At 34.0% G+C, this 15,433-nt stretch overlaps 1 protein-coding gene across 5 annotated transcripts in view; it reads left to right on the top strand.

The window, feature by feature from the left end:
* Positions 1–15,433, top strand: part of CNTLN (centlein) — a 299,452-nt gene that overhangs the window by 153,919 nt on the left and 130,100 nt on the right. For 4 of the 5 annotated variants that reach the window (XR_013960577.1, XM_080667631.1, XM_080667630.1 and 1 more), the window contains exons 10-12: positions 1,614–1,739; positions 8,369–8,490; positions 9,778–9,894. Coding sequence is in view for 3 of the 5 variants with exons in the window: in XM_080667631.1 (XP_080523757.1) it covers positions 1,614–1,739; positions 8,369–8,490; positions 9,778–9,894 (365 nt within the window). In the remaining 2 variants the exon portion in view is untranslated. The remainder of the gene's footprint in view (positions 1–1,613; positions 1,740–8,368; positions 8,491–9,777; positions 9,895–15,433) is intronic. The other variant, XR_013960576.1, reaches the window with a different exon arrangement.

The following is a 15,433-nucleotide window of genomic DNA, read 5'->3' as shown; positions in this document are numbered from 1 at the left end:
CCTACTTTAATTAATGAAATATATTAGTGTTATTATACCTGTTTTGTAGTAAATTAATGTTCACATATTAATTTATCTATAGATTAGATAAATGCATTAATTAGATACATTAATCTACATAATAATTTTAAAGTGGTATAGTCACTAACTCAATATTCTAATTTTAATTATAAGAAATAGATATCTTAATTTTTTTATTCAATGATATTTAAATACTGCCCATGTGGAATATAAAATATTAAATGGAATTTAACATTAATATGTACAGTTATAAATACTGAGATTTAAAGGCATAGCAATAGTGAAAAATAAATTTTGTAGCATGTTTGTTGTCTATTAATGTCTCAGGTTTCCCTTTTTGTAGTATTCATTATATATTCCTGTTATGCTGCAAAAAATTCTTTGAACATTGACTAATATTAAAACTTCATAATATCACATTGTAAATATGTTATTTCTAGACAAAATTGAAATAACACTTCCCTAAAAATAAGTTTTAGACATATCTTTCTCATACTTGTTAGTTCAGCAATAGAAAATAATGTTTTTATTAAGTAGTAAGCCATGATTTTAAGATAATTGTTTTTGGTTCTTTTCAGTTTTTCCTGAGTAGAACAAATTATCTGAATAAAGAAAGCATTTAAAATTAGATCCATGTTTCTGTGGTTCTTTTATTTATTACCTCTAATGTTAGTAATTTTCAGAAAAAATGAGCTTTATGTATATATGTGTGATATATGTACTTTTTTATTTAAGCATAACTGTATTTTATGTGTCTTGCAATTTTGGAGTACTTTCATGGCATTGAGCATTATTTAAGTGAAATAAGACATTCCTAAAATTGAAAGAAAACATTACAGGACCTAATTTGGTTACTTGCTTTATTGCTGAAATTTAAAAGTGCATTGACTTGCTGTTTCATTGCTTTAACAAAAGTCAAGAAAACAAGAGGCATATTTTTAACAAAATTTTTTTCTTTCATAAGGATATTCAGTAAGTATGAACAATATGTTGCTCAGCTTAATAGTTGCTTTTACATATTCCTTTTCCAGATTGGTATATGAAGCTGTACATAATATAAACACACATTCATGTCTCTAGTTAGCCACATTATAGTTAATGACCATATGGTCATTACATTATAAGATCTACTGTCTGTTGTATTTATATTCCTCAAGCATATTGTTCCTTCAACTTCACAGTGTGTTAAACTATTTCAAAGGGGAAAAAAATCCTTTCCCTCTTGTTTCTGGTTGTCCTATCAAGTGTAACCTTGGACCCTTATAGAGCAATTAGACCAGCCTCTATCCCCTCCTTTGTAATGAGGTTTCTTGCATTTCTGAGTCTATAACCCTTTAGTCTTCCCTAATGGGACATCATTATTCTGAAAGAAACAATGTAAATGTAAATGAATATTCTCATTAACGAGTCACAGAGAAACCTTTAGCAGTAGCACTGTGGTAATTCTGCTTGTTATTTCTATGGTATTCCATGCAGGATTTTTTTTTTATAATTCATTATTAGTATTCAAAATTACATGTTCTTGAATTTTGCATGTCTTTCATAATCCAGTGTTCCAACTAGTTCAACCATGTCCTTGTTTTATTCTCAAGGAACCACCTGTGAAACGTTCAAGGTCTTTGTCCCCAAAGAGCTCTTTCACAGACTCAGAGGAGCTCAAGAAGCTGAGAAAAGCTGAAAGAAAGATTGAAAACTTAGAGAAGGCACTACAACTAAAGGTGAACATTAAATCATTCCTTTAGTAATAACTTTACAAAGGTAAAGATAGAGAAAGTAAACATTCATTTCACAAATTACTGCTTATCATTTATCTTCCCTGGATTTAAATATATGTATAAAAATGTGTGATCACTTGGTCTTGTTTTAAGATTTCTGAGGATCATAAAGTAATTTAAAAAAATGCTATTTGAAAACTATCACTTTAAAATTATTTGGGAATATCTTGGCTTAATATTGGAAATACATTTATTATAGTTTCTCAGAGGAAAAAATAGAACGATAGCAACTAAAAAGCAATTTCTTGTGCTTTTTTATGTAACATAAACAAAAAGACAAGTGAGTTAGAAACTATACAACCTAGCTCAGGCTACTTAGTGTCCTTTACAGAAACATTACATAGTCAAAATGATAAATAAATATACATTATTTTTTCCATTTCAATTGAATTTGTTTTAGAATATATGACATTAGAATTGGCATTCTACCAATGTTTAAGAAGTATATACCTTTCAGCTTATCTTTGAGAGTTTATACTTTCAAACTTATACTCTGAATTCTATTTCTCAGAAGAAGTTGGTTGTGCATATTGAACCAATGTTAATTGAGGACTTTTATTTTTCTGAGATTTTAATATGGCTAATCTTGTCATTCTTCATTTACAACTACCTGAAGGCCTGCACTATTTGAGATTTTGCCACTTAATTGATTCTCAAATAGTTTTATGATATGCTATGACAAGCCCAACTTACACATGATTAGTTTAACACATTTAAAGCTTAGATTCTTTGTCATATAATATAGATTATTTTTAGGGAGAAAAAGGTTTGATTTACATTATATATAGTCTAGAACAAAATGTGGTTTAGAGGTATAGTTAGCCATGGCTACAATTAATAATATTTTTGCCTTTTCACTAAACATTGTGTTAACTTCTGTTTATTCAGAGTTAAACTGTTCTCAAATAAAGGAAAATTATTATCTATTTTTTCTGCCCAAAATAAAATAATCGGATTATGACCTCAGCTTGTTAGCACTTAGCCTACTTAATTTTGTATGCCTGGAGTTAATTGCCTATTTATCTGTTTACTCCAGAACTTATTAAGAAATGCAGTTAGCCAGGCAAAGTGCTAGTCACTTGTACAATAGGAGAAAAGATGACTTTCCATCATTAAGATCCTTTCTCTAGATAAGAACATGCTGAATGATTAGATAGATCTAGTGTTTTAGTGTCAACATTTGGGTATTACAGGATATATGGGCATGTTTAGGAAGTCAGTTTATCATTTTCCTCTTGCATAGTTCTTGAAATTCACATACCACGGCTTCTATCCTGTATTAATCTGGATTCTACAGAGAAACAAAACCAATAGGTTATAACCCTTTAACCTTCCTGAATGAGACATCATTATTCTAAAAGATAGAGATGTATGTATAAAGAGAGAGACATTGATTTACTATAAAGAGTTGGCTCATGTTATTATGAAGTTTGAGAAGTCCAAGATCTACAGTCATTAAGCTGGAGATCCAGGAAAGCCAATGGAATAGGTCTGGTCTTGTCCAAAGACCTGAGAACTAGGAGAGATGATGGTGTAAGTTCCAGTCCCTGTCCAAGTTTGAGTCTGAGGGCAGGAGCTCTATGTTCCAGCTCAAAGCCAGTCAGGCAGAGAGAAAGAAATCTTTCTTACTCAGCATCTTATTCTATTCAGGCCTTCAATGGATTGGATGAAGCCCATCACATTACAAAGGGCAATCTGCTTTTTAAAATATATATATTTTTATTGATTTCAGAGGGACACACAGAGAGAGAAACATCAATGATGAGAGAGAATCATTGATTGGCTGCCTCCTGCACGCCCCACACTGGGGATCCAGCCCACAACCCAGGCATGTGCCCTTGAGCCAGAATGGAACCGTGACCTCCTGGTTCATAGGTTGGTGCTCAACCATTAGGCAATACCAGCCGGGCAGAGCAATCTGCTTTTTTACTCTGCTAGTTTAAATGTTCAATTTCATACATAAACACCCTCACAGATACACCCAAAAATAATGATAAACCAAATATCTAGGCAATGAGGTTGGCATATAAAATGAACCATAAAATATCCCATTTAGTAGTAGAGGATCTCTACTCATTTGCCCCTAGTATTCAGTGACCCTTGTCTTTGGCAGGAAGGAATAGAGCAATTCAGACATTTTTAGAGCTATTCTCCTCCACTCTTTAATTTCTTATTTCAGAGAGTCTCAGTAGCATTCTACTAATTTATTTCCTCATTTCTTTTATCTAATAACAGGTCTCTTGCATGAGGCCTCAAGTTTATTTTTCAAAGTAACATTGATTTTCAGACCATTTATTTTTCACCTATACTTTTTCTATATTCCTTTTTCAAGTTCATTTATGATAATCATGAATTTCAAATGTATGTTTTCTGTCACACATTAGCAAGATAAGGCAAAAAATGGGAGCAATATTTTTTTGCATGTCATCATTTAGTAGGGAAAAATTTCTTATTTCAAAGGAGTAAAAGAGTTGCAAAAAATGGGTACTGTTATCAAGTGCATATAACAAAAGAAGTGGGTAAACAAAACCTGTATTGCCGAAACCGGTTTGGCTCAGTGGATAGAGCGTCAGCCTGCGGACTGAAAGGTCCCGGGTTCGATTCCGGTCAAGGGCATGTACCTTGGTTGCGAGCACATCTCCAGTAGGAGGCGTGCAGGAGGCAGCTGATTGATGTTTCTCTCTCATCGATGTTTCTAGCTCTCTATCCCTCTCCCTTCCTCTCTGTGAAATATCAATAAAATATATTAAAAAAAAAAAAACCTGTATTGTAAAGCAATTCTAAGGAGAATGATTGGGCGCAGGGTGCTTTTTAATTTACATATATACACTTTGATACATTGAAATGATGGTCTTTATTAGATCAGCCATAAGTCATGCATATTATTTTAATACTAGTTTTCAGTTTTGTAAAAATATTAACACACTCTCTTGCTCAGTTTTCTTTTGTGGCTAGTTGTACAAGTTTTCAAGATGGGTGACCAGTGTTGTAATAAAAAAGCCAACAGTAATAGAAGCAATGAAACCTATTACAAAAATCCCATCCATTTTCAAATCCTGACTTCATGAATGTAGTGAACTACCTACTTACAAAGTATAATTTGGAAAGCAGTGTATCAGAGCTTTATGAAATTCATACTATCCTTCAGATCACTAATGCCATGAATCTCTGCTCTACTAACTTTCATGCATTTGGCAACTTGATTCCATTAGTACTTTTCTATGCCATTTAATAACATCAATATATCTTCTGATTATAGTTTATGTCTTATTTTTTAATGCTCTCATATCTATGAACTTTATACATTCTGCTGAAATTAAACATCCATGGAATATTTGCATTTTATAAAAGTTTTAAAAAAACTTTTTATAAACCTTACTCTCATTCTCTGAAGATTGAGCCACTGTTTCATTAACAGTGTTTATACTCTCAGTTTGTCTTATGCCTGTCAAGGAGCCTTTGTTCAACTAGAAGATTAGATTAAGAATCCTTCTGTTCTTATGAACTCAAAGTAGAATTGCATATATCATTGAAGAAGTCAGTTGATACAACTTTCCTATTTTCTAATGTTTTAGTCATTTAGATTTGTTTGTACATAGAAGTTAAACATAGAAGTTAGAGCCTCTAGTTTAGCTGGTTTAATTGCAAAATACATAAAAGGTACTCAGTAAATGTTTTATTGAATGATCTAATAAGTGGATCTAATTCAGTGACTGTCCATTGCATGTTTTGTGTGTCCTCTTAGGAAAATGTAGTAATTAGTGATGTTACATATATTTTTTTATTCCTTATACTTGATTTTGTTATGAGAACTTTGGGGATAATAATTCCCAACTGAATTGCAATTGTTTTGACTTAAGCTATTATAAGTAAAAATGGGAGCTAAATAATCATAATCCAAACTACACTTAACTTGTATTTTTTAGAATATTATAAAAAAGAATTTTGATTATTCTTTATAAACATTTATTTTGAGATATATAAAACTTTTGACTGATACATATCTGTTCTTGTAGTAAAATAAGAAAAACTTTTATTTGAACTATATATAATCTATCTAGCTAACTAGGTTATATTTATATAACATTTTTAATCCTTACCTGAGGATGTGTTTATTGATTTTTGAGAGAGAAAGCAAGAAAGAAAAACATCAGTGTGAGAGAGAAACATCGATTGGTTGCTTCCCAATGCTCCCTGTCCCGGGATTGAACCTGCAACCTAGGTATGTGCCCTGACTGGGAATCGAACCTGCAACCTTTTGGTGTACGGGACGATGCTCCAACCAACTGAACTACCTGGCCAGGACTTTACTGTCTGTTTTGAAGTAGGCTAAAGGAACAATAGTCTGTAGGATTAATTTAACCCATGTATTACAGTTGAATATTAGCATTATCAAAGCACAAATTAATGGATGAACCTTTAGTTAAAATAATTATTATGTCTATGAAATTGATTTATCAAATCTCTAACTTGATTTCATTTTAAATAGTTTAGATTTTAATAATTTTAAAAGAATTATATAAACATTCTAGGTACATTTACATAATGGAATACTACTGGGCTATAAAAAAAAAAAAGCAAAAGCAAATCTTTATCTGTTTAGACAACCTGAGTAGACCTGGAGATTATTATGCTAAGCAAAATTAAGCCAGTCAGAGAAAGACAGCTATCACATGATCTCTCTTATATGTGGAATCTAAAGAACAAAATAAACTGACAAACAAAATAGGACCAGAGGCATGGATAAATGGAACAGACTGACAGATCTCAGAGGGGAGGAGTTTGGGGAGGACTAGAAGAGAGCAACCAAAGAATATATGGTATATGCATATATGCATAGTGTCCCTGGACAAAGAGAATAATGTGGTGAAGCCCCAGGGGGAACAGGCAGAGTGGTGGGAGGCTAAAGGACTTCAACTTCTATCAGCACTTAATACCCTGTATTTAGGCTCTTAATATATGGTTCTTCGGTTGAAATGAACAAAAATGAATTCAGGAGCCGGGATTTTTAACTATGATATAAACCATGTTACTTTTTAGCACTTGGTACACAAAGGACTCAAATACTTCCTAATAACTACTTAATAGAATTACTGAAGTTATCCTCCTAGACATTTATTCAAAATAGAATGAAAAAATAGCTATACTATTGAGACAGGTAGAATTGCAATAAAATAATGCAAACTCTATATTATCTTACTATTGATAAGAGAAATAGATAGTCAAGGAAAGAGTGAATTTGGCTTCCAAATGATAAGAGCCTTAAGGAAGCTGAGTTATGCTTTGTGCCTCTGTAGGGCAATCACAGTGCTCATTTAATTTAGTCGTCATAATTTAAATCTCTGTTCTTGTATATTTTACAGAAAAAGAAATGGAATTAATTTATATAGTGTTCTTAAGATTATGCATGCAGCTAACAGGAGAAAGCTTCAGGAATGGAATTCAGATCTTTCTGACTGCCATGTGCCTACTATCTAACCTCACTGTACTATTAGAGAGTACCTCTTGACCTCACTAAATAAGTATACAAGTTCCTTCATACAGAAATATGAGAGCTTAAAAAACAAATTTGAAATTCTCAAGGGTAAAAAAACTCAAGAATTTACTTACTTTACTTTGAGAAACATAGTTCATAAGTATTATAAATATATCCTCTGAATTGAAAATTTGGCCTTTATAAGTTCATTTTGTGGTTATATCTAAAAATAAAGATTTATCGTGTGTGCTTTATTTAAGACAATTGTTTAACTGAGTAAAGTTTGTTTGTCTATTTCATGACCTCTTCAAGAGTACTAAATCCAGCTTTCCCATTTTAGTTCTTCATGGTACAACCCAAAAGGCTAACCTGCACTACTCCTAGCATAGGTCCAAACTGATTTTCTTCCTCTTGTGTAATTATTGTGCCTTATAACAGACTAATATGAATACATGGGCTGAAGGATATTAAAGTCACTTACATCAATTATATGTGCACTTATAATTAACAAACTAATCAGGTTAATATATAGACAAATCCTTTTGTTGAAAAATAAAACATCTATAAGATTGGCTTAATAAATATTTGTATGTATTAACAACAGGGAAAGAAAACTAATTTGATAGCAAATATTTGAAATTACTTAATCAGCTTTAAAAAATCAATGAAAGTCGCCCTAACCGGTTTGGTTCAGTGGATAGAGCATCCGCCTGCGGACTGAAGGGTCCCAGGTTTGATTCCGATCAAGGGCATGTACCTTGGTTGTGGGCACATCCCAGTGGGGAGTGTGCAGGAGGCAGCTGATCGATGTTTCTCTCTCATTGATGTTTCTAACTCTCTATCCCTCTCCCTTCCTCTCTGTAAAAAATCAATAAAATATATATATTTTTAAAAATCAATGAAAGTCAAATTTATCAAGCAATCCTGTGACTTTAGGAATGCTTTTTTTCTTAAATTACATAAGTAGTATAAATTCATTCATATTTATATATTATTTTCTTCTAAATTTCATATTTTGATAGAAAAACATTTTATGTGTAACATTATGCTAATACTTACTTCAGACTTGTGTGCTTGCTTTTTTTGTGTTCTATAGAGTCAAGAAAATGATGAGCTAAGAGATGCCCATGAAAAACGCAAGGAAAGGCTACAGATGTTACAGACCAACTACAGGGCAGTAAAAGAGCAATTAAAACAGTGGGAAGAAGGCAGTGGCATGTGAGTTACATAGCTCGTAAAGGCATTTCCCTAAATATTAAATGGAATGGAGTAGCATCATATAAGTGTTTTAATGGCTTTTGTTTGATTTTAAAGAAATTATTTGTTAGTTAAATCTTTATTGTGAATTTTTAAATAGAGAATATAATAAATGGAAACAGAAATATGCTAGCAATAACTACAGGTTTTTCTATCATTTGCAGAAATCATTAGCATAAGTAATTATGAATTCTTATATACATTTTTACTTCATTAGTGTAACTTAATAAATGCTATAACTTAAGGCAAAAATTGTTCATTGTTCATATTTATCTGATTGAAAACTATTTTAAATAAATAAAATATTGGTGTTACAATATTTATTACTCAAAAGTATTTAAGTTTTAATTAAAAGACAGAGAAATATGAAGTTCACACATATATAGTTAACTATCTTAAAACTAATTAAACTTAGTATGTAATTTGAAAATCTTTACTATCCATCAGTTTGTTCTGCAGCTTATCTGAATGAATTGGAGGTCTCAGTTCAATTGCTCTTGAACAGGTGTTCAGATGTTGGTTAGTCATAAGTGACTCCCCTGTTAACAGTATCAACAAAGGGCAAATGACTGAATGAGTACAGAAAATCTATTCCCTCTCATCTTTTGAGATGGATCCTTTAGGGCAGTGTTGATAGTACACATTGATCTATTCTATAGAGAAATACTGTTTCTAAATTGGCCAGTACAGCACTTTTACAAAATAAAAATGAAGAGTTTATGTATAGAAAAAGAAAACATAAAGGGCATTTGGCATGTTTTGTAGATCTAATTGTCACATCTAATTTTATTCATTTGAAGAATGGAAAATGTTTCCTATTGCTTGTCAGTAAAGCAGTGATAAAATAATTTAGATGCTCACCTAACTTTTTAGTAGTCACTAGAAGTGTGAAAACTACTTTCTCCCATATTCACTGATAATAGCTTGATTGACTATAGCCTTTTTTAGAAACTGTGACAATCTTATAATGTATGTTTTATTACTAGTGGAATGAATGAGAAAAATAGAATATCATGTATTTGCTTGAAAGTTTGCTTTTGACAATAACAGTTTAACTTTTTAGGAAATTATGATACAGGATTTTAATTTTTATGTACTTAGGTTTTAGGGAATTCATTCCATAAATAGTGAGCTTGAGTTAGATGTTTGGTCAATAGATATTTTTAAAATTTAGGGAATATTTATATGGATTTTTATTGCACTTTGAATATGTTAAGGAAGAAAGCAACTTTATTTTTCTGATTTCAGTCCTATTTTTAAAATAAAGAGAGCAGATCCCCAACAACTTCGACAAGAAGATTCCGATGCTGTATGGAATGAACTGGCCTATTTCAAAAGGGAAAACCAGGAGCTAATGATTCAAAAGTGAGTTTCTTTTTTTTTTTTAACAATATGGGCTTAGAATAAACATTTGGGAGAAAGTTTTTGTGAATTAAAGGCCCTGAGAGAAATGCCTTAGAAAATTTGGAAATGAAATCATCTTTTTTTAGGCCAATAAAAATGTTAAAAAGGACTAGTTTGTAAAATATATATGTATAATGCAATAACAAGTTGCACATTAGCTAGCTCTAGCTGCAACTATATAATATGATCTAGGGATTGTGTTAATTAAAGTGGCTCTCATCTGTTGGAGGTGTCGCTCTTCATTAGCCTGTATTTTAGACACTGCCGTGCTTCATTTTTGGAATGAGGTGGAGAGGGGATAACCTAGCCAGCCATCCTTGTTTGATCTCCTAGATACATACGCAGTGCAGAATGCCTGAGCTCTCTTGGTTCCCTGCCCTGTCCTGCTAATCCCAGTTGAGCTCATTATGGTGTAGCCTTGTTGCTACTCTTGGAGCCAGAGCTGTCCAAGCTAATTACTGGTAGCAGCAGAACTGCCTGTTAAGGGTCTGGTATGTATCTGCTAACATGGTCCTTGGTAGTGACCTGCAAAAGACACTAGGGAATTGCTTTCTTTCTTGTTGTGCACTGCCTGTCCTTTGGGCTTAATGCTGATCCCTTACATAGGTCTTTTAGCTGCCTTAAGTATAAAACTTGATGAAGGATTCTCATATTTTAGAAAACATACAGTTTGCTTCCTTGATCTTATAATTCACAGGCTATTTTATTCAGCTTGGAAAAAAAAGAGCACTTTTTTTTTTTAAACAAAAAGGAGATAGAACAACATAATTGGCTCTTTTGCTACTTAACTATTTTCTCATTTAGAGTTAATTTTTGATATTCAGAGCATGCAGTTTTGGGGAAGGCCTGGATATTTTTTAGATTACTAGAATATAGCATTATGTGTGGCATAATATAATTAAATATTGAATTTTCTTAGCGATAAGTCAAAATCTTATATACTATATAATGCCACATATAACTTTAGATTACTATCTTTTCTGTGTAATTGTAAACATTTGAGCAAATGATCATATCGGATTTAAATGTATACTTCCAATTACCTCTTAAAGTGTACTACACTCTATTAGTGCTAATTTCTCGATGCTAATAATAGTCTCTTATCTTGAAAATCATTTTATAGATTTGTCCCAGAAACATTCCTTGGTAATTTTAATAGCTCTATTGAGTTATAATTCATAAGACATATAATTCACTACATAAAGTGAATAGTTCAATAGCTTTTAGTATATTTGAAGAGTTGTGCATCACAATAAATTTTAGAAGATTTTCATTAAGCCCCCCTAAAATCCCAACACCACTTAGCTGTGATCTTCCCAATTCTTTCACTCACCATTCCCTCCACCTACCAGCCCTAGTAACCACTGATCTACTTTCTGTGGCTATAGACTGTCCTATGTTGGACATTTCATATAAATGAAATTATACAACTTTTGTTTCTTTGTGACTAGCCTCTTTTCATTCCGCATAATGTTTTCCTAATGTTTATCCATATTGTAGTACATATCAATTCTCTCTCTGGTAATCTTTAGTGTTCTTTTTGTCTATATAAATGAAAGTTAATTTTGAACAAAGTGAATTAGGTGAGAAGACCTGATCTACTTAGTTGCAAAATCTAGTCTATTCAAGAAGACTTCAGACATAGTTTAGCTATAAGTGGGGATTATTTGAGGTTTATTTTATTCATTAATGAAATAGAACTAAAGAAAAAATAATAAGGCCTGTTTAAGAAAGTTAGAGAACTATTAGAACATTCTGTTCATTCAGCAATGTGTGTATGTTACAGGTAGCTTTTTGAATTAAATGCTAAGAGTCATTACTAAAAGTGTGGAATTTTTCCTTCCTGAAATCTGTTTAAATTCATTTGTGATAGCCATTTGTAAATGTAAGTATTAACTTAGTTAAATGTAATGAAATTTGGGTTAATAAACTTTAAAGAATTATAAATTACTGATATAAACTTTAAATCATATAGTAGTGCTTTGTGGGGGGAGAGTTGAGTTATTTTGTGAAACATTTATTTTAGTTAACGAGTATATTTGAGCTACTGCTCTGTGACAGGTACACTGCTAGGTGAATGAAATGAGAGTATTAGACACTTTCTAATCTCAAGGAACGTCCTTGGAAACATGTTCAGTATTAAATGTTCAAATAAAATATGATCCTCTCTAACAAAGAGAGAATATGCAAATTGACCGTCACTCAGTCACAAAGCTGGTGGCGCCCATAGCCACAAGATGGCGGCGCCCAGTCCTCTCAGCCCCGCTGGAGTCCCCCAGTCCTTTTAGTCCCCCCCGCAGCAAGGGACAAGCAGGCCCCTGGCCGAGAGCAGACAGCAGGGTCCTGTTTGCCCCTGGCCACAGCAGCGAGGGGCAAGCAGGCTCCCGTAGAGAGCAGACAGCAGGGCCTGTGGCGGCATCAAGCAGGCAGGTCCGCAGAGAGCAGAGAACCATGGGGAGTGGGCCGAAGCCATCAGTAGGACATCCCCTGAGGGCTCCCAGATTGGAGAGGGTGCAGGTCGGGCTGAGGGACCCACCCCCAACCCCGTGCACGAATTTCATGCACCAGGCCTCTAGTGTTAAAACTAAAAGTATTATAATGGAACAAGACTTACAAATGTAAATATTTTATTCATTAAAATTTGTTTATAATGAGGAAAGAATTTATTTGCTTTTTAAAAATTTATATATAATAGGTGAATTTTTTAGCATATAGTGTTATGAGTTATAACACATAGAGTGTATAAATTTATATTTATATTTATGTTTATGTTTATGTTTATATTTGTTTATATTTATATTTATACAATAGATTTGAGTAACACCACTATCAGGATATGAACTAGTTCCATTACTTCAAAAAAATTTCCTTTTTCTGTCTTTTTGTAGTCAAATTCCTAACTCCTGGCATTTTTCAGAATGCCATATGCATGGGATTATATAAGCTTTACCTTTTTTTTTTTTTTTTTTTTTTAAATATATTTTATTGATTTTTTACAGAGAGGAAGGAAGAGGGATAGAGAGTTAGAAACATCGATGAGAGAGAAACATCGATCAGCTGCCTCCTGCACACCTCCTACCGGGGATGTGCCCGCAACCAAGTTACATGCCCTTGACCGGAATCGAACCTGGGACCCTTCAGTCCGCAGGCCGACGCTCTATCCACTGAGCCAAACTGGTTTTGGCAGCTTTACCTTTTTGAGACTGGGTTCTTTCACTCAGCTTTTGAGATTCATTCATATTGGTTCATCCAGTTTGTTCCTTTTTATTGCTAAATGGTATTCTCTTGTATGGATGTTCCAAAGTGAATTTATTTCTATCCTGGAGAACATTTGGATCTTTACCTGATTTTTTGTTTTTTTAATTATGAATAGACCTGCTATATATGGGTTTTTGCATGAGAATAACTTTTTGACTTTTTAAGGGAAATACTCTTAGTTGCATTACTGATATATGGTCAATGCATATATAACTACTAGAGGCCCAGTGCACGAAATTTTGCACAGGGGTGGGGTGTCCCTCAGCCCAGCCTGCACCCTCTCCAATCTCAGACCCCTTGAGGGATGTCTGACCGCCCGTTTAGGCCCAATCCCTCCCTGTTGGCCTGATCGTCCACAACTACCCTCCCCTGCAGGCTTGGTACCCCCAAGTGCCCTCCCCTGCAGACCTGGTCCCCCCCAACTGCCCTATCCTGCTGGCCTGGTCCCCCCAAACTGCCCTCCCCTGCAGGCCTGGGGCCCCCCCAACTGCCCTCCCCTGCAGGCCTGGTCCCCCCCAACTGTCCTCCACTGCAGGCCTGGGCCTCCCCAACTGCCCTCCCCTGCAGGCCTGGGTCCCCCTCAACTTCCCTCCACTGCAGGCCTAGTCCCCCCCAACTGTCCTCCCCTGCAGGCCTGGTTCCCTGCTCCCCAACTGCTCTCCCCTGCAGGCCTGGTCCCCCCAAACTGCCCTACCCTGCTGACCTGGTTCCCTGTCCCCCAACTGCCCTCCCCTGCAGGCCTGGTCCCCCCAAATTGCCCTCCCCTGCAGGCCTGGGTCCCCCCCAACTGCCCTCCCTTGCTGGCCTAGTCTCCCCCAACTGCCCTCCTCTGCCATCCTGGTCACCCCCAACTGCCCTCCTCTGCTGGCCTGGTCACCCCTAACTGTCCACAACTGCCCTCCCCTGCAGGCCATCTTGTGGCAGCCATCTTGTGTCCACATGGGGGCAGCCATCTTGTGTCTTGGAGTGATGGTCAATTTGCATATTACTCTTTTATTAGATAGGATGAGAAACTTCCAAACTGTTTTCCAGAGTGGCTATACCATTTTTCATTCCCACCAGGATGCATATGGATCAAGTTGCTCTAATCCTCATCAGCATTTAGTGTTGTCATTATTTTTTTTAGTGCATTGGTATCTCATTGTGATATTAATTTGCATTTCCTGAATGGCTAATGGTATTGATAATTTTTCATATGCTTATGTGCTGTCTTTATATCTTTTTTATGAGTTTCTGTTCAAAATTTTTGCCCATTAAGAGCTGATAATTATTAAATCAATTAAATGATCTTTGTTTTTTTATATAGTCTTAATATAAGTCCTTAATCAATTATGGGATTCGTAAATATTTTCTCCCACTCTATAGTTTACCTTTTCATTCTCTTAACAGTGTCTTTTACATGACAAAAGTTTTCATTTTAATGCTCAACTTAATAAATTATTTCTTTTATGGATCATAGCTTTGATGTTATCTCTAATAACTATTTTCCTGACCTGAGGTAAAAAGTATTTTCTCCCACGTTTTCTTTGAAAAGTTTTATATTTACCTCTGTGATCCATTTTGAGCTAATATTTGTATAGGTTGTAAATTACAGGTTGAAGTTCATTTTATATTTTTTGCAAATTTTTGTCCAGTAGTATGAACATCACTTTTGAAAAGACTACCTTTTCTCTAATGAATTGCCTTTGTAATTGTCAAATATTAACTGAATATATTTTCTGTCAGCCTATTGCAAATTTTATTTCTTTCCATTAATTTGAATCCCTAAACTTTAGTGAATACCACACTGTCTTGATTACTGTAGCTTTCTGAGGAGTCTTAAACTTAGTGTGAGTCAAATAGCTTTATTCTTTTTCAAAATTGTTATGGCTTTTCTTTCCTTTTCCATATAAGTTTTAGCTACAAAAATAGGTAAGGAAAAATAGCTGCAGCTACCAAAACAATGTCAGAATCTTGATTTAAATTGTGCTAAATCTATTGACCAGTTGTAGAGAATTGACATATTAACTATGTTGAGTCTTCTATTTCATGAATATGGCATATTTCTTAATTTACTGTAATTTCTTTTATCAATGCTTTATAGTTTTATCATGTAGATTCTATATGTTTAATACTTTTGTTAGATTTATGTTAAAAATGGTGAAGGGATTAAGCAAAATAAAAACAAAACAATTAATAAACACAGACAGCAGTATGGTGATGATAAGGGAAAGAAGGTTGGGGTAGGTAGAAAAAGGAAGAG

The sequence above is a fragment of the Plecotus auritus genome (assembly GCF_963455305.1).
Source record: "Plecotus auritus genome assembly, chromosome: 5".
In the NCBI taxonomy this organism is placed as follows: domain Eukaryota; kingdom Metazoa; phylum Chordata; class Mammalia; order Chiroptera; family Vespertilionidae; genus Plecotus; species Plecotus auritus.
This window is presented reverse-complemented; position numbering and strand designations above follow the sequence as displayed.